General features: G+C 44.8%; 1 protein-coding gene across 4 annotated transcripts in view; it reads right to left on the reverse strand.

The window, feature by feature from the left end:
* Positions 1–24,989, reverse strand: part of Crtc3 (CREB regulated transcription coactivator 3) — a 102,300-nt gene that overhangs the window by 68,149 nt on the left and 9,162 nt on the right. For all 4 annotated transcript variants that reach the window (NM_001427241.1, XM_087576516.1, XM_087576509.1 and 1 more), the window contains 1 exon segment: positions 22,599–22,697. In NM_001427241.1, coding sequence (NP_001414170.1) covers positions 22,599–22,697 — 99 coding nt within the window.

Genomic DNA, 24,989 nt, shown 5'->3' on the forward strand with positions numbered 1-24,989 from the left:
CATATCACACAGAGAGGAAAAGTGGGATTAGCCATTTACTGAAATCACACAAGAAGACCCAGCCTCCAGCATTTCACTCAACAGAAGCTGGTATAGGAATTTTGCAATATTCATTGAGCAATAACTACATCTGGGCATTATTCCGAGGATGTTCATGTATTAGCTAATTTAATTCTTCAGTCTACCCTAGGTAGTACCCTTAGTCAGAGTTCACTGATGCATACAATAGGTGCAGAGAGGCTAATAATCTTGCCTCAGGTCCCAGTGTGAGTTACAGAACAGCTAGTAATGAGATCCAGTTGGCCTTCAGGGACCTGACCAACAACCAACCTCAGACGCCAATCTGGACATGAAAACTGTATATATTTTATGCATCAGCTGGCTGACAAGTATTAATTGTCTTGCTTTGTTTGAGGCAGAGTCTCACTAGGTAGCCCAGGCAGGCCTCCAACTTGTGATCCTTGTAATCTGACCTCTGGGAACTAGGATTACAGACGTGTCACCGTGTCTGTGGCTGGCTCTGCAGTTATGTGTGTTCTTGACCTGTTCAGTTCCCAGCACCCACAGCAGGCATTCACAGTCATCTGTAATGGTAGCTCCCTCTTTCTGGCCTCTGCAAGCATAGGAATACACACACACACACATCACACACACACACACACATCACACACACACACACACACATCACACACACACACCAAATAATAATAATTAATAATAATAATAATAATAATAATAATAATAAAATCTAAAAAGAAAACACATGGGCTAGGGATGCAGTTCAGCCGGTGGGTGGCTGAGCATGTGCAGAAGGCCTGGCTTGATCTTGAGCACTGCATAAACAGAAGAAAGACAGAGAGATGCACACACAGGGGTGGGATGGGAGGACTAGATGGATTTGTACAGTGTCAAAGGTATCTGCGGTGTGAGAAGTAGTGGTTAAGAGTACACACTACTCTCACAGAGGATCCAAATTTGGTTCCCAGAACCTATATTAGGCAGCTCACGACTGCCTGTAACCCTAGCTCCAGAGACACCACTGGCTCCCAGCAGCACTTGCATTCAGGTGCACACACCCACACCTTCACAAAACCAAAAGTGAAATAATAATCCCTTTTTAAAACGAGGTATTTGAGAGACCCATTTTACTGAACACCAAGTGGCTTGACCTACAAGACACTTCCTGTGGAAGACACATGCACAAAGCTAACCTGTCCAGGAAGGCCTGAGATTTTCAGCAGATTCCAAGCAGACCTGAGCCAGTGTAGGCAGCATCTGGGTACCACACTCTTTCCTCAGATCTGCTGCACTCAGACCTTGAGGGTCTGCAGAACCGGTGGTCTGATAGGAAGTCACAATACTTCAGAAGAGCTGGCCAAATTCTGGCCATATGAGTTATGCGTCCAGCTTCTGAGATTGCCTTTGCAGTTCGTCCCACAGGGACGTCTGAAATATTCATCATCTGCCCCACTTGTGCTCCACAGCTGAGGGAGGGCAGAGTTAGCTCCAAGTAAACTGCCCTCGGAGATGACAACAGTGCCTGATAACTTGGAGGCCAGCCCAAAAATTCCAGAACTCTTTTGAAATTCCTGATTATGTGGCCAAAATCTGGGAAATGTTTGGGTATCCTTGCCTCTGAGAAAACACATTCTCTTTCAGGAATCCGCTGAAGCCAGTGCGAAGGGCCGCGACCAGTGGTACAAACTCCAAGTGAGAGTTTAGAGCTGTCCTGGCTGAACGGCACCCAGATGCTCCAGTGTAAAGGAAAAAGTCCTTTACACTGAGTGAGTAAATCTGTATTCTCACTGACTGATTATCAACCAACACTGGGCCTCTGACAACACGAAGGGAAGAGATCGCCAAAAACATCTTTAAGCAGTGAGAGTGTGAGAGGGAGTATGAGGGCACGTATTATAAGACAGCACAGATCTCTACCATTCAAAGACTTCCAACTTCATTAGAAAGACACCCACAAGAGTTGGGAAAAGTTATGAACAGAAAGGATCTGAAGGAATCCTAAAAGGCCAATAAAAATATTTTTAAAATTTCAACTCTATCAATAATCAAAAAAATACACTAGAAAATGACATACTCAAAGGAAGGTTACTGTCCATGGTTTGTACGGAAGGAAACTGAAGCTATGGAGGCTTAAACTCGGCCAGGCACGACAGGGCAGAGACTGAACAACACGTCTTGCTGGTGACAAGCCAAAGCTTACACTCCCCCGGCCTTGCTGCCCCATCTAAATAGCCATCCGGTGGCTCAGACGATCTTGGGTAAGTTGCTTAACTTCAGCTTTCTACCTGTAAAGTGGGAATTGTGAGAGCAGCCCATATAAGGTCACCATGTGACTTTGTAAATACATATGAGATCTATTATAATACATATAAAATGTGTTAACACACGGGTAAAAGCCTTTCAGCTTTCCACTCCTCCATCACTCAGTAACCATGGGTGGGCAGCTACTCTAGAGATGGCATTATGCTAGACGTTGGCACTTTACCTTCCTGGAGTCTGCGTTCTGATAAAAGATAAACAGCAGATAAGAAACTGTATCAGGACTTGGACAGTGACAGGCTGAGGAGACTAAACACACCTGCAAGGACTGAGGTAGAAGTGTGACTTTCAAGATGTCAGCTCACAGATGGAAAAGAGCTGGGGAAGTGAGGAGGTAAGCCTTTCGGAACACTGGAAGAATGGCCCTGTCAGAGAACCCCTAGAGGAGCCTAGAGAGACAGAAAACCATGTACGTGTGGCCAAGTGTCCATGGTGAGGAAGAATGTCAGGCCTGAGGAGGTGAGCAGGGAAGAGCAGGGGTGACGGGAGCTTGTGGGGCACGGGTACTCCGTTTGCACTCTGGCTACATACTGAATACCACAAAGCCACTGCAAGGCTGAGAAGCGGTCATTCGAAGGCAGTTCTGAAAATACTGTGAAAGCAACAGGACTTTCCTGTGAGAAGCCAGTGGGAAGGCTACTGCAAAACTCCAGGGAAGAGAGGATAGTGGGCCAGACAGAACAGTCAGGATTCTGAAGGGTTCTCACTATGTTATGTACTCATTTACTCGTTTTGAGATATGATCTCATAGAGCCCAGGCTGGTCTCAAACCAGCTATTTAGCCAAGGATGGCCCTGTAGTCATGATCCTCTCAACTTTACTTCCCAAGTGCTAGGATTACAAAGTTATGCTACCAAACCCAACTTTTGGCACTTATTTTTATTTTAGGGAGCTCCGGGGAGGTACAGAGTCTCGAGTATCCCAGGATAGCCTCTAACCCACTCTGTGGCTGAAGATAACCTTGAACTTGATCCTCTTGCCTTTCCCTCCCACACACAGGGAACGAAAGCACTTATCAGCACTAGGGTCTGCTCCTAGGGTTTGTGCACGCTACCTACCTAGATAACCACTCTACCATTTGAGCTACATGTTCAGCACTGAGTGTGCTTTTAAAACAGAATGAAGGCTTTGCTGAAGGCTCCAGAGCAGATGTGAGTGAATAAGAGGGGTGAATGATGACCCCAAAATTCTGGCCTGAAGAACTGGAAGGGTGCAGCTGCCCTTTGATGAGGTAAGTGTCCAGAACAAAGCCTTCCTGCCTGTGAGCACCAGGACAAGTAGAAACAGTGCTCCAGAGTGTGACCCCAGTGGCAGGCTGGAGGCTGATGGGAGGCAGGCGCAATGGTCCCTGGGTTTCAATGCCTGGGAACGAGGCTGATAAAGACAAGAGACAGAGGAACAGGGCAGGTTACCATGGGATTCTGGCACAGAGGACCAAGACAAGAGCCCAACTTTCAGAGCTAAGGCACACGGCCAAGAATGGTGATTGGAGGCCAAATTACAGAATGTGCAGCACCCTGAGTCCCTCTGCCTTGGTTCTGGCTGGAACCTAGTGATGGGCTAGGTGAAGGGGTCAAGTAGCCTGTGAGGCTGGGGAGTAAGACAACAATGGAAACCAAATGCCAATCAGACGTGAGTCCTTCAGTCCATAACACTATGGGGAGGCTGGCGGATTACAGGTCAAGTTCATGCCTGGACCAGAGCGTGTATGAAAAGACCAGATTGAAGAAGTATGAGGCCATCCACGAGGAACATCATTTTGTGTGTGTCTAAAATCTTTTTTTTTTTCTTTTCTTTTTTTCGGAGCTGGGGACCGAACCCAGGGCCTTGTGCTTGCTAGGCAAGCGCTCTACCACTGAGCTAAATCCCCCCTCTAAAATCTTTAATTTGTGTGTAGGGGGGTAGTAAGGAGTGGAGAGAAGGAGCACCCTCATAGAAGCAAGGGGGGATAGCAGGTTTCTGGAGGGAAAACTTGGAAATGGGATAACGTTTAAAATGTAAATTAAAAATGCAATTAAAAATCTTCAATGAGAAAAATCCCTCAAAGACAGGACTCGGCTGTAAGTTTGCCAGAGACTATAAACTAAAAGCTATGAACATTCCTGGGACCAGACAGGAGGCAACTGTAGCTCCCTGCCAGCAGAGGGAAGGGAGGAAGCCACTCTAAAGGCTGTGGCGCAGGGATACTGGGTGGCTGGTTCTCCTTAAGTGAGCATGTGCACATTCATGCAGAGAAAAGACAGCAATAGGCAGATATGCTAAGACACACTTGAGATTGATCAAGGCAGTGTCTGTCCTCTTAGCTTTTCTCAGAAACTGATTAAACTATTTTCCACATAGTTTCTTCCCTAAAGAGCCTCCTTTAAAGTTAAAGTAGGTAAGGGGTGGGAACATATGCAGTAGCCCAATATAACGACAGCTTCCTTGATGTATTCATGTTAAGTTACATGCATGTATACATGACTTTTTATACAGAAAATAATTACTTTGCTTGGTACTAAGAATAAAGCCATGAGGCTGGAGAGACGGCTCAGTGGTTAGGAGCACTGACTGTTCTTCCAGAGGTCCTGAGTTCAATTCCCAGCAACCACATGGTGGCTCACAACCATCTGTCGAGCAGCCCTTTTTTTTTTTTTTTTTTTTTTTTGGTTCTTTTTTTTTTTCGGAGCTGGGGACCGAACCCAGGGCCTTGCGCTTCCTAGGCAAGCGCTCTACCACTGAGCTAAATCCCCAACCCTCACAACCATCTGTAATGGGGTCTGATGCCCTCTTCTGGTGTGTCTGAAGACAGCTACAGTGTACTGATGTACATAAAATAAATAAATCTAAAAAAAAATTAATTCTTATATTTAAAAAAGCCAGATTTATTTGCTAGGAGTAAAAGATTAATATATACAATCTAAAAACTAGAAACTAGAAGACATTTGTAGGCCTTCAGTTGGAAGTGTCAATGTCTTCTGGGTTTTTCTTGAGTACATTTCTGTGGCAGATACAGCTCTGCTCTACAGGTCTGTTATCATAAATTACGGCCTTGCCAAGAGTCTTCCTTCTTAGAAAGATTTATTTTCATCTTATGAGTTAGGGTGTTCTGCCTGCATGTCACATACGTGCCTGGTGTCTGCGGAGGCCAAAGAGGGCATCAGGTCATCTGGAAGTGGAGTTGCATGTGGTTGCCATGTGCTGGGGACCAAGCTCAAATGCTCTGGAAGAGCAGTCAATGCTCTTAACTTCTGAGCCATCGCTCCAGCCCACAGACTCAGAAAAGGGAAGTATTTAAGCCACTGTAAGAGAGGTCCTGCTGGGGCTAGGAAGCTCTAGTGACACAGCGAGGGGCACCCCTCAGCTGCTTAGCCCGTGTGATTAAATTGTGAGCTTCAATAAATATGAAAATGTCTTTATGTCATAAGACTTTGGAGTGATTTTTGAAAAGCTAAGGGTCTCCTGCAGCTGAATGATAAATATCACCTCACTCAGCACCACACTTGTGAGACTAAACATCATTGCCAAAGTAATGAAGCCATCTGTAGTAAACCCTTGCAGACAGTTCCCTTGGGCTGATTTACTGGCAGAAATTTATAATCAAATATGATGGGTCACACATAAACTTGCTTACTGGTATATTATTTCTAATAAAAGAAAATAAGTGTCTGACATTTTGGGAATGGGTGGGAATTATATGTCAAAGCTGATGAAATATTGTTTGGCTTCATTTACAAAGTATGTTAATGACATGGGAAATAATTACTATGCAATAGCTGAGACAAAGGCAATGCCAGGATACTATACAGAAGTGAGGGCTAGAGACCGAAGCAGGATGATCAGCTCAAACCATCCGAGGACACTGCAGAAAGCCTGAGTCTAATGCTCATATGTGCACAGCACACGCACCCACTCGCACAGATACACAGATACACGGGCACATACAAACACACACACACACACTTGGGGTGGGGGGTCACAGAAAGGAAGACAGACAGACAGACAGAGAGAGAGACAGAGGGACAGAGACAGAGAGAGACAGAGAGAGACAGAGAGAGACAGAGAGAGACAGAGAGACAGAAACCCCAAGACAGGAGGGAGAATAACATCATCAGTTTAAAAGACATATGAGGACTAAAATGAAATTATTAAAATGATATTTCCCGGTTCCTACAGGATGGCTGGGGCCTATAAATGTGGCTCTGCTGGTGGAGTGCTTGAAGTCCCAAGTTTTATGTATAGACTAGGCATTGTGGCATACACCTTCAATCCCAGTAGTCAGGGGGGAAGACAGGAAGCTCAGAAGTTCAAGGTCATCTCCAGCTACATTGCAAATTCCAGGTAATTCTGGGCTACATAAGACCCTGTCTCAAAAGCAAAATGTGTGTGTGTGTGTGTGTGTCACTAGTCTTTCTCCCCACTTTTGAGACAAGGTCTCTCTATGTAGTCCTGGCTGTCCTGGAACTCATTATGCAGACCAGGCAGGCCTTGAACTCACAGAGATCCACCTACTTCTGCCTCCCAAGTGCTACACACATACCCAGCTTATTCCTTTTTAATTTTAAATATTTTTAAAATTTTATGAGCAAATATTATTTTTATAGTAAAAAATAAAAACTCAAGAACCTAACTATACATAAATGAAATATATTTATTATTTTCCCTGAATATAAAAGATTTTGTTTTGTTTTTGGAGACAGTTTTACTATGTAGCTCTGACCCCAAACTCTTGATCCTCCTGCCGTCCTCCCAAGTTCCAGGACTACCCTGTGCCTCTGCACCCTCGGTGAAGAGAAAAGTTTAAAAATGAGGGGACTAGAGAGATGGCTGCTCTTCTGAGGACCTGGATTGGATTCCCAGTATCCACATGTTGGTTCACAATTATCTGTAATTCTACTTTCAGGAGATCTTATATCTTCGTCTGGCCTCCATGGGCACCAGGCACAGACATACAGTCATAAAATAGGCAAAACGCCCATAAACAGTAGAGTGTGTGTGTGTGTGTGTGTGTGTGTGTGTGTGTGTGTGTGTCTGTTGTGTTTTAAAAAAAATGCCAGGCATTACTTAGGAGGTAGAAGCAGGAGAGTCAAAGGATAGACTTGACTGCCTAGTAAATCAGAGGCCAGCCTGGGCTACATGAAACCCTATCACATCTTGTCTTGGAAGGAAGGAAGGAAGGGAGGGAGGGAGGGAGGGAGGGAGGGAGGGAGGGAGGGAGGGAGGAAGACAAGGAGGCAGGGAGGCAGGCTGGCAGACTGGCAAAAAGTATATTGGAGTCAATGGTTTCGTGCTATAGCTATGCAAATAGTTTGTCAGACTGGACTGTAAGTGACTTTGTTGCTGTTTTAGAGACAGGGTGTGACTATGTAACCCAGGCTAGCCTGGAACTCTCCTTCTCCCTCTGCTTCCCAAGTGCGGGGTCTATGGTCATGAGCCATCATGCCCAACTCAAAACTTCTTCAACAGATATAGTTTGAATTATCTTCATAAGAACCAGGATATCTATTCATAACAGGCACTCAATGATATTAATAAATAAATTCAGGGCTAGTAATAATATTTGCTTGGTGTAATAGAAAAGTGATTTTTAATAACTGGAAGAAGGATTTCACTGGCACGTGAGTGTACGTGGACAAGATAAGCACAGCTGTGCTGTAGATTACGGTGCCTTAGCCTGACAACCACAGGAACTGCGCTTGCCACACAGATGAATGTGACCATGAAGCAGATTGATGGGGTCCTGCTGTCCCAACAGCACCCCAAGGCCTGAAAGTTTCAAATTTGTTTTCTGCCCACACAAATAACTCAGTAATAGCTGTAGGAGCCTTGAAGCAAGGTATATGTAGCCAACTGTGAGAAGCCTTGGGGTGCATGACAGGTGTGCGCCGTCTTGGGGTACATGACAGGTGTGCATAGTCCTGGGGTGCATTACAGATGTACGCAGTCTTGCGGTGCATGACAAGTGTGCACAGCCTTGGGGTGCATGACAAGTGTGCACAGCCTTGGGGTGCATGACAGGTGTGCGCAGCCTTGGGGTGCATGACAGGTGTGCACAGTCTTGGGGGTTGCATGACAGGTGTGCGCAGCCTTGGGGTGCATGACAAGTATGTGCAGTCTTGGGAGCTGTATGACTCTCTTCCAAATGCCCACCTACTTTCCAAGATGAAGTGTAGTGAGGTGGTGGTGGGGACAGCTTCCATTAGCCCTGGCCCTACTCATTCTTAGTTTGACTTTTTGAGACAGGGTTTGTCTCTGAAGTCTTAGCTCTCCTGGAGCTTAGTCAGAATGGCCTTGAACTCACAGGCCTGCTGTCTCTACTGGGATTAAAGGCATATACACCACACCAGCCTTCTAATTTATGTTTAAGGATTATTGTGTGTGTGTGTGTGTGTGTGTGTGTGTGTGTGTGTGTGTGTGTGTGCACATGATTGCAGGTTCAAGAGGAGGAGAGAAGAGAACAGACCCTGGAGCTAAAGTTACAGGCAGCTGTAAGCTGTCCAGTCTGTGTGTGGGGACCAGAACTTGGGTCCTTTGCAAGTGCAGTACCCACTCTTAATTGCTGAGTCCATTGCCTCTAGTCATTCTTCAAAAACTAACCCTCAAGCACTAGTACTTCATTAGTAAGAACAAATGACTTACAAGGGACACAATCCACAATGGAGAATAAAGCCCTGGTGTGAATAGCTCCTCTGTCAGTCACTGCTGTGGTCATACTGGTAGCATCAGTGTTAAATATTTCTCGCAACATGGCCGTCACCCACAGGGCCAGGCAGACTGCCTACTTCATCTCCACCACAGTCCTCAGAGGTAGGTACTATTAGCAGACATACATGAGGTTAGACCTACACAGGACTCCGAGCTGCTGAGGGGCAGGACTTATACTCTGTGGCTCGTGTGCACCGTGCCAGAGGGAGCGTGACGGTGGTGTAACTGCTGCTGTGGCAGGGGCAGCAGGAACAATGCTGAGGAAACGCATTAGACATGAGTGTTATCCATAAGAACTCATTTATACCTCCCAAACAAGCAAGAACCCAATGACACTGGCATTGTTGATAAGCCCCAGTTTAAAGGTAGGCGGACGGAGCCAGAGAACGCCTGCCTTAGCCTCCTGAGAAGTCAGGACGACAGGTGGCTATTATTGTGGTGATAGCCTTTTAAACACTGGCATATTAAAACAAACAAACAAACAAACAACGGTATCTCACACGTCCCAGCCTGGCCCTAAACTTGCAATGTAGCTGAGACTGACCTTGAACTCAGGATCTTCCACCTTCTGAATGCTTGGATTACAAGTGTGTGTCATCATGCCTCGTTTATGCAGTGCTGGGAATCGAACCCCGGGCTTCATGAATGTAAGGCGAGTACTATACCAATTGAGCTACACCCCCAGCCTCTCGGGCATCTGTGCCATTGCTGACCCCTTGCTGCAGGGACGATTGGGACCGCATGGAAGGGCAAGATGCAGATGGCACCGCTCCAGCCGCTCAGTGTTGTTGCTCAAGTTCTCATAGACACACATGTTCCTAATTCAGTGCTGGGGGCCAGTGCCTCCTTACTCCTTTTATAATTTCAAGCAAAGGCTAATTCCAGACCTCTGGAGATTCACGAGCTGTCGACTTTTCTCTCTTATTCTCCAAGTCTCTTATTTATCACATATGGTTAGATAAAAAGAAAGAAGAAAAAAAGCACAGTTCAAATTTGTATTAAAATATGACAGCCATCTCCTTGGTCACAGTCCTATGCTGGGACAGATGCACATTCCACAAGTATTAAGTAAGCCACTAGCTTTCTGTGCTCCTGGCTACTCCCTTCAGCAGAGGAGAGCACACTACTGAAAGCAAAACCCAAAGGCAAACAGCAGCAAAGCAGACAGAGAGGAGTTCCAGTTGCAAAACGCATTTGGTCTGCTAGGGACAGACTCCCACAAAGATCTTAGAAATTAGGTCTTTCTGCAAAGGAAAATAAGATACAACATAAAACAAATATTAGTGACCAGTGGAAGTCTTTCCTGAAAATATTTCATACTAAAATGTCTTGTAAAATGGTCTTCTAAGTTTCGCATGGAGACACACAAGGTCGCTGTCCTATCTCATTCTCTCCAATAGTGCTTTACTAATGAGTGTTGTTTCAGGACTGGCAGAGTGTGCCAAGAGCAGGGCTGGCTACTAAGGCGTATGACTCTGGGAACAAAATTCCCTCTCACTTTTAAGTTTTGAGCAGATGACTCTGTCACAAAAGCCACAAACTATGAGGAGTGAACATATATAAACAGAATTTAGCTAGTGGCTTTTGAAGGAACCTGTTATCTTTACACTCTAGTTCCCTTGACACACACCCATTCCCAACCCCCTTGGTCAATGCCTGTTCTTCCTGTGGTTTACCCTTCATACAATTATCAGTATCATACCCTACAAACAGACTTAAAAAGGTGGAGAAAATGCCCAAAGCACAGACTCACAGAGGGCGAAGCCATCCCAGGCAGCACACAGACAAGAAGCAGCTGAGAGCAAGCCCAGAGGTAAAGCTGCAGAAGACTGAAGTCTAGCATCGAGAGCTGGTGACTTAAGGAAGCAGGAGCTGGCCCCAGAGACATGCAAAGTGTTTCTGAGATGGTTAAAAACAAAAACAAACAACCACCACAGCAAAATAACCTGCTGGGTGGTCCCCATGGATGTTCCTCTGAGATTCTAAGGCTATTTGTGGCTGGAAGATGAGAAGCCTTCTTCATGAGAGGCAAAGCCAGGGGTTTGAAACCAGAACTAATGGAACTTGCAACTGGTGGTCAGGGGAAGGTGTCTTACTCATTTCCGTGTTTCCTAGGTCCTATACTGAGCCTGACACACAGTAGGTATTCAAGAAACATTTGCCAGACGAGGCCATGTTCAGTGGTACAGGCTGTAGGTTTACTCCCTAGTACCACCAAACAGACAAACAAACCAACAAAAACCAACAAAGATTATGCCAGGCGCAGTGGTGCACACTTTTAATGTCAGCACCCTGAAGGCAGAGGCAGGTGGGTCTCTGAGTCTGAGTCAGCCTGATCTGCAGACTGGAAATAATCAGGACAGCCAGGGCTACCACAGTCTCAAGAAAAGAGATGTTTGCCAAGTTTCTTTCTTTGGAATGAAGGAGGAAAGTAGTTACCCCCCTCTCAGAAGAGGAGGGCAGAGCAGGCAGCCCTCCCAGGTCAGTTTGTGCACACACTAGGAGGAGGAGCCGCTGAGTCACCGTTGGTCTTACAGTGTGGTGTTGGACTTGCCTGGGTTTGCAGGTGTCCTTGCTTCACATGCATACACCTGAGAGTGCTCAGGTGAGGGCCTGGGGAGTACAAGAAAGCAAACTGAGAGAGCTATGGGAAACGAGCCAGTAAGCAGCATTCCTCCGTGGCCTCTGCTTCACTTCCTGCTTCCAGGTTCCTGCTTTGGCTACTTCAGTGAACTGTAACCCAGAATACTTAAGCCAAATAAACCCTTTCCTCCTGAAGTTGCTTTTGGCCATGTACTTTATCACAGCATTAGAAACCAAACCAAGGCAACCCTTTTCCCAAACGCAGGACACCGAGGAAGAGGCCCAGGGGCCAGAGAACTGAGAAATTAGCTTCCAAACTGGAAAGCAGGAGTGTTCCACAGCTGCTTGGTGCCACATTCATGCCACTTATGCTGCGATCGAAATGCAAAACCCAAAGGTCCAAAGAGCGGATGTGCAGACATACAGGACAAATGGACTTTCCAGATGAGGATGAGGGATTTCAAAAGTTGCTAACGAGGTTGGGGATTTAGCTCAGTGGTAGAGGGCTTGCCTAGCAAGGCCCTGGGTTTGGTCCCCAGCTCCGAAAAAAAAAAAAGAAAGAAAGAAAAGAAGAAAAAAAAAAGCTGCTAATGAAGTCAACGGGGCGATAGAGAAGCAGGTATTTGAAATGACTACTTGTCTGTCGCTGGACACACCAAGTCACTACAGTATCTTTTGTTGTTTCCTTTTAGACATACTTTACAACCCAGAAAACCAGGTTTAAAAGAAAGAACAAACAAAAACCAAAAAACCTAGAGAATAATTTGCTTTGGGGGAAGGTGGGTAGGGGGTGTTTCTTCTGTAGGCCAAGCTGGCCATGAACTTAAGATCTTCCTGACTCCACCCCCTGAATGCTGAGATCACAGGTGTATGCCACCATCCTGGTAATGTTTCCCACTTAATACAACTTACAAAGTAAATCATTTTAGGCCAAAAATTCTTGACACCAGATAAAAAACAGACAAAGACGAGAAGGATAATTTTAAAGTTTTACCTAATACAAAGCATATTTTTGCAGAGAGATCACATATCCATGATCCCAACACTTGGGACAGACACTGAGGCAGGAGAAATGAGAGTTCCAAGCTAATCTGAGCTATCTAGCCAGATCCTATCTTTTTAAGTCAGGGCTATGGGGTTAGGGCTGGAGAGATGGCTCAGCAGGGAAGAGCATTTCCTGTTCTCCCAGAGGACCCGAGTTCAGTTCCCAGCACCCACACACATGGCAGCTCACAACCACCTATGGCTCTGGCCCCAGGGACCTCGCACCCTCTTCTGGTTCCCACAGGCACCCCTGCCCGCATGCACAAACCTGCGCAAAGATACACACATATACATCATTTCTAAATAATAACAAAATTTTAAAATTAGGCGTGGTAGTGCATATCTTTAATCCCAACATTTTGGAGGCAGAGACAGGTAGATCTCTGTGGGTTCAAGGCCAGCCTGGTCTTCACAGTGAATTCCAGGCTAGCCAGAGCTACTCAGTAAGACCTTATCCCAAACTTTTTTTTAAAGTACAACTTCAGAGATGGGAATAAGGTTGTATGTGCACACATCCCTCCACGCTTTACTTTTTAGTCACACAACCCTTAGTTTCTGTTTGTTTGTTCTGTTTGTTACTGACTTGTAACTCAGGCTGGCCATGACTCCCAGGTGTTAGGATGCCTATGTGCACCACCAGTGTCAGACACTTCTTCCAGACTTAGGTAGAAACAAGTGCTGTAAACAGAAGGACATTCTAGTTTAACATAATATCTAGCTAGATATTTATGCAATGCACTTTGTATGTGTATATAAGCTACTCAAATGTGGTCCTTTTTGTCACACTCTGACTAGTTTCTAACAGCACAACTAATTTTTTTAAGGATCTAATTTTTTTCAAATGGTTGGATTTTTAAATTTAAATTTATTTTGGTTTATAATTATATATCACTTAGGTTCATTTTCTCCTGAGAAGTTCCTCACCTTGTAAAAATGACCCAAGCAGGCATACACCAACATGCACAAGCATATGTCGACTGAACTGATAGTAAAAGGAACCAAATGTTCGACAATGGGGAACTGTGCTGTATGTGTGTGATAAAATCCTACGAGAACTAGACGTTTCTTTTGAAGACTACTTAAACACGGGCACTGTTCACAAAAGTCAGAAGACACAAAACAAGGCATGCAGTGTGACGCTTCCGTGTTAAGGGCACTTACTGAAGCAGCGCTACTGAGAAAGTCAAAACACAAAAGAGATGTAACCTACTTTCATAATAAGCCAGTCGCACATTTAAAACCAGGAAGATATTTTACATTTTTTAAATGAATATCTAAAGAGATATTTTTCCTTTTAGAGAACAACACACACACACACACACACACACACACACACACACACACTTTGGTATACAGTGACTCTAATTTCTTAACGATGTGTAGTGAGTCAAGGCATTACAGTCAATTTAAAGTCTACAACTGTGGTACCATTCCATTATTATTTACGAGGAGTTTTGCTTTGGACAATTTGTTGCTATGCTTTTGACAACTACCAAATCCATATACCAAACTCAAGGGGATTCTGTAGAAACCTAAGTGTCTATGGAGAGAACTGAATCCAGTATCTGGCACACAGAGCAAGCGTGGGTGCCTCTGCCAGTCTGCTTTCTTGCTTTACTTTCCTTTTCCTTAGAACTTCCTGAAATTGTGGAAGGAAATGTAGTAAAAGAAGCTGGCAGAGACTGACTTGGAGTCAAAGTCTGGGTCTTTAAGCCGTGGCTCTCTAACACTTGCTATGCAAGCTCTGGCTTCATTACATTCATATGTATTCCTAGTGAAACTATCTATTCATTGAGGTAAAGCCATCCTTTTGGACCCTTCCTGAAAAGTTTTTTCCATCAGGTAATGAGGACTTTCTTCCTTGTTTACCAGATTGTTCTTCACTTCAGTCAGAATTTACAAACAATTTATAAACAGGATGATGCATTTTCTACATTTTGTTACAATGTAGAAGACTTTGGTGATATGATTTGCAGGTGGTTTTGGTGATACAATTTCAAAGGACTATGTCTGTTATATGAAGGTTACAAAAAGCTACAATTACACACTCAGAGAGCCCAGTGTAGAGTGAAGCCTTTAGGTCCCCTGCTCTGTGGTTGCTTAATAAGCAGGACACACAGCCAACAGGTGCCCAAGCTGTGATTCAGTGGAAGATGACAGTGGAAGGATTATTTCTCTTCTAACCAAAGAGCACAGCTCTGGCCCTCAGAGGAATTGTCCGTTTCCGCCTCACTGTCTGCAGTGCACATGTGCAGTTCCATTGTAGACAGCTTTGACCTGACAGCAGCTCCCACACTAAGGGCTGCCAGAAGAAGACTGGAAGAGCATGCTTTCGTTTACTCAGCTGATACCCTGCGTCCCCTGCGAGGGCCTCTGCACTAGAGGAAAAGAGTTTTCAAATTGGCCACTGGGATAAAGAACTAACTCTTAACATATTAAAATAGTGGTCTACTTACCATTCAATGGTATAGCAAAACCAAAGTCACAGGCTGTGTTTGGTGTGGTGGTACAACCTTTAATCTAGCACCCAGGAGACTGAGGTAAGAGAACAGAGTTCCAAGCCAGCCTGAAGCTACATAGTGAGTTGTAGGCCAGCCTGGGTTATGTAGATCAAACCCTGTCCCCAAGCAATATATAAACATGAATGGGTAGGAGGAACAGTCCAAAGGATCTACTGGACTTCATATAACTGTAATTACTAGCCACATATTGTATTACCAAAAATGCCTAAGAGCAGAGTCTCAGGAAAAGTGGGAAGGATGCGAGTCAGTGTAGATCTAATTAGCTTGAGTCACCAGTCCCCATGTACCAAAACATGGAGGGAACACAGTGGGAGAGTGCTTGGCCAGCACGCTTACATACTAAATTCAATCCCAGGTGGTGGGAAAAGAAGAAGGTTATACATTATAAATATACATTTTATTTGTTAATTAAAATATAACAAGAGGGGGGCTGGGGATTTAGCTCAGTGGTAGAGCACTTACCTAGGAAGCGCAAGGCCCTGGGTTCAGTCCCCAGCTCCGAAAAAAAGAACCAAAAAAAAAAAAAAAAAAAAAATATATATAACAAGAGGAAAACATAAAAAAGAGAACTGTGTGGAAGTAAATGATTATAAGAAACAATTAAAATCTGTGTTTCTGTAATGTTTAGAAATAGAACCATACTCAAGAATAAAGACTCCATATTATTAAGATGTCCCTGGTCCCCAGCCTGAAATCCTAGCAGTAGGGAGACTAAGGCAAGAGGATCACTAGCAGTTCAAGGCCAGCCTGGGTTACAAAGTGAGACCTTGTCTATGAAACAACAGTAATGATAGCTGTTGCTGTTGTTATCAGAAGAAGGAAGGAGAGAAGAAGGAAGGAGAGCGTGGCAGGAAGAAGGGAAGAGGAGGGAAAGGAGGAAAGAGAAGGAAGAGGGAGGAGGGGCAGCAGAAGCAAGTCAACTAAAGATGCTCAAGCTGGGTGTGAGCGTTCCCAGCATTCATGAGGCAGAAGCAGGCAGATCCCTGAGTTTAGGGTTAGCCTGCTCTACATAGTGAATTTCAGCCCAGTCAAGACCCTGTCTCTCAAAAAACAAAAACAAAAAAACCCTCAACATTATTGTCAGGGGAAATGTAAACTGAAGACACAATGAGACACCGCAGTCTTTTCCACTAAAATATCCTACCCATTAGGATGGCTATTAACTGGGGAGGAGGGAGAGCAATGCCAGCCACTTGGGAAGCGGAGGCCAGAGGATCAGAAGTTCACCGTTATCTTCAGCTACTAGCTAGTTTGAGGCCAGCCTAGGCTATCTGAGCCCTGTCACAAAACAGGAAGTAGAGACTTGAGAGAGTTGCATTACCACAGTACATTCACATCAGCATTATGCACCACAGTCAAGAGGCAGAGCAATGCAGTGTCCACAAGATGAATAGATAAATACATGTGGTGTGCACATACAGTAACACAAGGTCCACCAGATGAACAGATAAACATGTGTGGTGTGCACATACAATAACACGTGTCCACCAGATGAACAGATAAACACGTGTGGTATGCACATACAATAGAATATTATTCACCCTTAAAAGGGAAGGAAATCCTGTTACAATATGCATGAAACTTGAGGAAATTGTGTGAGGTGAAACAACTTAGTCACAAAAAGACAAACAGTGTTTGATTAAATGAGGCACGTAGCATGGCTCTGACCATGGGCAGAAAGCAGAGGGTGGCTCCCAGGCCAGGGAAGGGAACACAGAATTGCTTCTCAGTGAATACAGACTTACAGTTTTTTTTAAGGAATATAAAACTCTTTATTGACCACGGTTCTCCATTATTTACAATAAAGTAAATATACGGTTGGATGACATTCTGACACTACAAAGTTCCTTTGCTGGCTAATTGAACCAGAATGCAAATACTGAAAAGATCGATCCTACCAGTAAGGAACGAGTCAGGGTAAAGGAAAAGCATGCAGGGCACGAATTGATATTAGCAAATTTTGTTCACTCACTTAGTTAGACTTACAGTTTTAAAGGTGAAAAGTCCTGGAGACTGACTGACCACTCATATGAATGTTTTTGGTTGGTTGAGTTTTTTGTCTGTTTATTTTGTTTTTTTCAAGATAGGGTTTCCCTGCTATGGTTGCTGGATCGTGAGTCCCAGGAGCTGCCTGTTTTCTACAGTAGCTGTTCTGTTTGTGTTCGTGCTCAGAGTATGCAGGGCTCAGTTTGCATTTCCTTGTGACTAGTAATGGTGAGGGTGTTGTTGCTGCTATTGTTACTTTTGTTTTGGAGGTTTGTTTTTTTGTTTGTTTGTTTGTTTGAGTCCTGGATGATCTAGAGTCACTTTGTAGACCAGCCTGGCCTTGAACTCACAGAGATCCACCTGCCCCTGCCTCATTTTTATGAGTATTTTTAATGACACTGAATTATATATTCTAAAAATTGTTAAGATGGCAAGGTGTGTGTGTGTGTGTGTGTGTGTGTGTGTGTGTGTGTGTGTGTAGTCTGTTTATTTATTATTTACTTATTTATTGAGACATCTTACTGTTCCTCCCCATCTGATATAACCTCCGGCTCTACTTGTCTGTGCATCCCTGTTGCTGGGATTAAAAGCACATGCTGCCACACCTGGCTGCTTTTTGTGTTTTAAGCCTGAAACATCAAGTGCTGGAGAAGACAGAGGGCGGTGGGATTCTTCTGTCTTACTGGTGGAATGCAGAAAATGTATAGTCAGTCAATTTGCAAATAGGGTGGCAACCTACTATAAAGGTAAAGCTGGGGGCTGGGGATATGGACTAGTGGTAAAGGGCTTGCTTAGCATATTAAAAAACAAAGTCCAGGCTCCAGCATTAGAAATAGACACAGACAGAGAGAGGGAGAGAGATAAAGATCACTTTTACCACACGATTATTTATACAAGGGCACAAATGCACATGGAGCTGGACGTGGTGGTGCCTGTAATTCCAGCACTCCAGAGGCTGAGGCAGAAGGACTGTCCCAAGTTTGAGGCTGCCCTGTGTTATATAGTAAGTTTCCAGACAACCTGGATTGCAGAGTAAGACCCCGTCTTAGAAGAAGAAGGGGGCGTTGTGGGGAGAAGAGAAGGGAAAAAGAAAAATCAGGATCTTTGCACATCACTCATTAACTCAGAAGATGCCCATGCTACAGTACCGTGGCCCTACATCCAAGGAAAGGGAGAAGAAATCACAGGTCACATGAGGTGCCAGAGGTGGCAGTGACAGAGCTACAAACCAAGGATATTACTGACAACAACGCCAGGAAGAGGTAAGGAAAAACTTCCCCAAGCACTCGGAGGGAACTCAGCCATGCCAATCCCGGATTTCAGACTCCCAGACTGAGAACTGTGAGAAAGTGACTTTCTGCTATTTTAAGCCACCAAGTTATAGTACTTGGTACCAGCAGCCCCAGGAGCAAGGGCACTCAACAACACAGAAGAGGCTCCAGTGTGACTAGTTAAAGGCAACAAGAAACCAGAGGACCACATCCTTCTGATTCCATTCATAGGACAGAGGATGAGACAGAGAAGACAGAGGATGATGACCAAGGGGCAGCCACTCTGCAGTGAGGGACTATGACAGCGGTCCCATGGCATAGAGCTGTCGACCCAAAAGAGCCAACTATTAAAAAAAAAAAAGGGGGTAACAGAAGAAAACCTGTGCTCCAAGACTCCTTTATTTATACCAATTTGTTAAGAAATTTTCTATTTGGAAGAGGGCTCCTCCTGGCCTAACACATGACTATATCACTATCAAAATAAAACACTAGTTACAGACTATGACCCACTGAATAAAATGAGGACTCATAAAATCATGTGTATATAATAAATAAATAGTGATAAATATAAATATTCGTGAGGGTGTGTTTATAATGCAAAGTTTAATGAAGTTTAATGACCGTTTGAGGTAGCTATGCATAGAACAGTTGTTCATTACAGAGGAGAAAAGAGCGACTTCAGAGAGGAGAGCCTGAAAGACTGACTGTAGTTGGTAAAAGGCACACCCACAGTCACAGGACAAACTGAAATCACATGCCTCATAGGATCCAACCATCATTCTGAGCTATTCCTGCCACAGACTCATCATCTGAATCTCATCACAGAGACAGACATAAGCCCCAATGTGTGTGTGTGTGGGGGGGGGGGGGACGAGAAGCCAGCAGCACTGGTGGAGAATGCTTGCCTGCTGTGTGTGAGGCCCTGGATTTAATCTCCAGCACCAGAAGGTGTCAAAAGACAACGGGAACAAATGGGATTACAAAATAATTGGTCTGGAATTACCAAAAATGTCAGAGTCATGGTGTCAAAATTGTTGGGGGGGGTGGGGGGTTGTTTGAGGCAGGGTCTCCAGGGTCACTTGCTAAATTGTCGGGGATGACTTTGAACCTCAAATCCATGTTGTCCTGGAAACCCAACCTGGGGCCCTGTGTGTGTGAGGCAGGCACTCTACCAACTGAGCTACATCTTTACCCCCAAACAACATTCTGACTGTGTATGGAGACACTCAGAGGCCAAGGCAGGAGGCAGAGCTTGATACCAGCCTGGCTATATCCTGAAAACACATTTGACATGTATGTATATGCATACATGTATCCATGCTCACATGGGTGCAGGCACAGTCGTGGGCGGGTGGGCGTGCAGGCACACGTGAAGGAAGGCCTGAAGTGAACACTGGGTGTCTGCCTCAACCTTGCTCCACTTTGCTGAGGACTCTCGCCTGAGCACACCACACACAGGCAGTGAGACCAGCCACCTCTGCCTCCACAGTGCCGTGATCTCTGGGGCTGCCATAGCTGCCCAGTTTTTCTGTCGGTTCTCTAATCGCATGAAGACTTGTAAACACTTTATCTATTGTCTCCCTAAGCCCTCAAACAGATTAAGAAGATTGGCTGGGCTTGATTTTATGTGAACCCAGCACTCTGTAAGGCGGGAGGAGGAGAGAGACCCTCCAGACTGGCAGGACAGCGGCCTAGTGTGCACAGCAGCACAGAGACCCTGTCGCAAAGAAGACAGACAGGGAAGACTAACACCAGAGATTGCCCTCTGACTTCCACATGTGTGCTGTGACGTGCTTGTACTTGTGCACACACTAACATACAAATGCAGACAGACACCACAGATGCATGCCCCATACACAGACCCACACAAAGATTTTCAAGAGCAGAAATCCAAAATGCTCCACAATATTCTGGATGTTATAGACACGATAATCCCAGTTTCTTCAACAAGGAGGACAGCCCAGTGCACAAAGACACAGTGCAAGCCCTGAGTTCAAATCCCCTGCACCCATGTCAGAAGCTGAGTGCCTTTGTATGCCTATGACCATTACTGTAAAAACACACACACACACACACACACACACACACACACACACACACACACACATCCCAAAAATAAAATGGAAGGGTATCCAACAGCATAGAATTATGCTGCTCCATCACAGACGATCTCAACTCTAACATCAAATCCTAAGTTATTCAATTGAGATGCAGGCTTTGGGGATAGAGAGATGGTTCAGTGATTGGGAGCACTGACTGCTCCCAGAGGACCCAGCTTCAATTCCCAGTGCCCACATGGCAGCTCACAACTGTCTGTAACTGCAAAATCTAACACCCTCACACAGACATACATGCAGGCAAAACACCAACGTACATAAAATAAAAATAAATTAAAAAGAAACAGCAGGCTTCTAACTTTTCTGTGGCTACAACAACGGAATAGGTCTGACTCAGATCTTAACTGCAGTAGTAGCTGACACTATTGTCTGACACAGTAACTCCACATTGTTCTGAATAAGGCCTTTCTGGTAAATGATTACAGCTATGAGCCAGCACTAATCTCAGGGCAGCCAGACTGTTATCTGTGCCTCTGACCCACCTGCCCAGTGAGGCCATCATCAGCCGCATGAATCCAGTGACATGGATTAAGACTGAGCTGTGGGGGTTGGGGATTTGGCTCAGTGGTAGAATGCTTGCCTAGGAAGTGCAAGGTCCTGGGTTCGGTCCCCAGCCCCGGAAAAAAAAAAAAAAAAAAGAAGACTGAGCTGTGCTCTAAGTGTAGAATACACAAGAGACTCCAAAGACTCCGCACAAGAACAATATGGAGGAACTAGTGTATGTCTCCTGTGTTGATTACATGGTAAGTCTCGGGTTAAATAAGTATTCAAATGACTTAGAGGAAGCCGGGCATGCCGCCTGACACATGCCTGTAACCCCAGGACTCAGAGCGCTACCACAGAAGAATCAAGAACTTGAGAACAGGGTGGAGATGGAACTCAGATATATGAAAGCCCTAGGTCCCACCCCAGAACCCCAAATAACCCCAGCACTTTGGAGACAGAGGCAGGAGGATGAGAAGTTCAAAGTCATCCTCAGCTGTGTATCTTAGCTGCTCCAGACTAGTCTGAACTACCCAGTAAGACCGTGTCCCAGACACTGTGCATAGTGTTGGCTTAGCACCCAGTAGGTGTACAGGCAGGAGGAACACCATTCTGAAGGTACTCTGGTCTTCACAGCAAGTTCCAGAATAGCCAGGGCTGCATAACAAGATTCTATCTCAAACAGCCTAAGCTGGGGCCAGCAGGATCCTGACAGGCAGGAGCACTGGTGAGAGCCTGAGGCCTGAGTTCGAGTCCCAGAACCCACAACAGGAGACTCTTCAAGGATGTCCTCTGAGGCTGGGCACGTGGCGCACGCCCTTTATCCTGATGTTCGGGGCTGAGGCTGGGCACGTGATGCACGCCCTTTATCCTGATGTTCAGGGCTGAGGAAGCAGCTGGACTTCTGAGTCTGAGGCTGGGCACGTGATGCACACCCCTTATCCTGATGTTCGGGGCTGAGGCTGGGCACATGGCGCACGCCCTTTATCCTGATGCTCAGGGCTGAGGCAGCTGGACTTCTGAGTCTGAGGCCAGCCTGTTCCACAGAGTGAGTTCACACAGCCAGGCTACACAGAGACCTGTCTCAGGGTGGAGTAGACAGTAGACTCTGACCTCCACACACACGCCGTGCCACAAGCATACCCACTGACATACACACACATCCTATACATCCATACAATAATAATATGTTTTAAAATAAGTACCTTTTGTCTAAATTATATTACACTTACTTTTACCAGTTTATTTTCCTTTAGTGTGATTAGTAAAAAACTCTAACTTAAACGGGTGGTTCAAGTTACACTTTGGGGTGTTGTGTGTTTTGTTTTCTGGTGATGCTGAGGACGGAACCCAGCCTTGTACGTTCGAGGCAAATTCTCTTCACACATTTCAAATGGATGCCCAGCCTCTGACTCCTTGTGGAGTCATCACCTGCACGGGTGGACGCTACAGAAAGAATACACTGAGGGACTTCCCAGAAGACTGAACCCAATTCGGGCCCATGCTATTCTTCTAACTAATCTGTCCAGGGCTACAGATAAACCTTACACTCCATCCAGCAAGTGGCGTACCTGAAGCTCTGGTGCGCTGCCCCGCAGCTGGCTCACGTTAGGTAAGGATCCCCCGTGGTGCTGTGTAAGGCGCAGTTGCTGAAGCCTCTGAAACTGAACCTGGAAACAGAAGGAGTTCGAGAATGCTCACCATTGCTCAGCAAAATCTTAAAGAGGCATCCGAATACAGTATCTTATAGAATGCTTCAAAAACAAAACCGTGGGCAGAGGGAGGGCTGGGAGTGGGTAACTGGGAGAGGGACAGTGTGCAGGACATAAAGTGAATAAATAAAAAATAAAATTAAAGAATAAAAAAGATGAATTTTATGAAACGAGTCTGGAAAACACGTAAATAGATGTGCTGCTTTAAAAGATGAGTTCTAGGATGCACAGTCTGTGTAAGTCAAATATATTGGTGTTGTAACTGAACATGTTATAATGAGTTGGGACAGCATTGCTGGTGAATCAGAACACATTCCCAGATAAACTTCGATGCATATCAAATGAGTCACATTTGTCTTTCTAAAAAACAAGACAAGACAAAAATCTTGGTTTTCATTTCCTTTTCTACTTAAGTGCTCACAACCTTCAGGTTTCCAGAGCTTTCTGGGTTGTGTTTCCTTTAGGTTTGGTTTTGAGACATGGTCTCGAACAACCCAGGAAGGCTTCGACCTCACTGTGTAGACAAGGATCCAGAGCTTTCTGTCTAACTCCTAACAGTGAGGTTACAGGCATGCACCACCACTGCCTACCTTCTGTCTTTTTAATTATTAGTTCTAGGAAGAATTTATGAATATTCCAAATGTCCTGTACCATGATATGCAAGCATGCAGGCACAGTCTTTAACAATAAAAGACTTTCTGATAGAAAGTCTTAAGCTACTATCTAACAACCAAACTCACGTTTCCTTTCTTCTCCACAGCCCCTCCCCCCAATCTCCATGAACACTTATGTGTCATAACTGTGTACAAGGGATCACAGCATAGACAAAACTGGAAGGCTGGTGTTCTCTTCCCACTCTCCCCCTCCTCTCCCTCTTTTCTCTCTCCCTCTCTTTCTTCAGGTGAAGCCTCGTGTAGTCAGGCTGGCCTCAAACTCATGATGTACCAGAGGCTGGCCTTGCATTCCCGATCCCCCCCTCCACCTCCCACCTCCTTCCCAGGACTACCTCTCTTCCTCAAGTATGCACTACAGCACTCAACCAACATAGCGTCTTGCCTGCTTACATGATGAGCCTTACATGACACTGATACACATAAACACACTCACAAATGATTGTTTTTATGGCTGTAAAACATTTCTTTTCCTGAAATCATTGTGACTTATTCTAAGGAATAATTATTAAATCTCTAGATATGGGCTTATTAAACGAGACCACAGCTGGTGAGATGACTTAATGGAGTGAGTGGAGAACTTGCCTCCAAGTCACGAAGACCTGAGTGTAATCCCAGGATCACATGGTAGAAAGAGAGAACCAACTCCAGCAAGATGTCCTCTGACCTCCACACATGTGCCCTATGTGAGAGTGCACACAAGCATGCATGCACCCACAGACACACACAAACACAAATTTGTAACAAAAATATTTAATAAGAGAAGCCAAACCAACAGGTATCCAACAGTGTCCCACAGATTTAATAACCTCTGTTCCTTACTTTTCAAGGGGCGGTCAGCTGGTTATAGTTCTTAAACACCATAAAGCGATCCAGCCTGATCTTCATGACTTATGCTTCTAAAATAGTGAATTAACTGTGTATTTATATAAACTTGGTATTTATAATTCATACAGGGAAGAAAGGTCATAGAGACCCCTGAGACAGGCTTCTACCCTTCCATTACTCTGTCCTTCTCTAATTAAATATAATTAAATAATAAATTTAAAGTAGTAATTAAAAAATATACCAGACCTGAGCCCTTAGGGTAGATGAGGTATCGTCCTCAGCTACTTGGTCCAGTCACCCCTAGCTTTCTCCACAATGAAGCAGGGAGTTGCCCTGCCTGCATTACAGACCTGAGGGCACAGATATGTTCAGTGTCCTATCCAAGCCAAGGCACAGCTGCTTTACCCAAAGCCCACATTCCTATTTCTATCAGGCTCTTTTCCTATCTTCCATTTCTCCCCAAAGATCATACTGTTGTTATTTAAATTATCTAATACAACGCAGCAGGATGGCTCAGTGGTTAAAAACACTGACTGCTCTTCCAAGGTCCTGAGTTCAATTCCCAGCAACCACATGGTGGCTCACAACCATCTGTAATGGGATCTGATGCCCTCTTCTGGCGTGTCTGAAGACAGTGACAGTGTATTCACATATGTGAAATAAAATCTTTTTTAAAAAATTAATTACTAAAATTTACTTAATAGAATGTAAATACTATGAAATTATGGTAAATAAGGAAATTATGACAAGA

This window comes from Rattus norvegicus, chromosome 1 (assembly GCF_021556685.1).
Source record: "Rattus norvegicus strain SHRSP/BbbUtx chromosome 1, alternate assembly SHRSP_T2T, whole genome shotgun sequence".
In the NCBI taxonomy this organism is placed as follows: domain Eukaryota; kingdom Metazoa; phylum Chordata; class Mammalia; order Rodentia; family Muridae; genus Rattus; species Rattus norvegicus.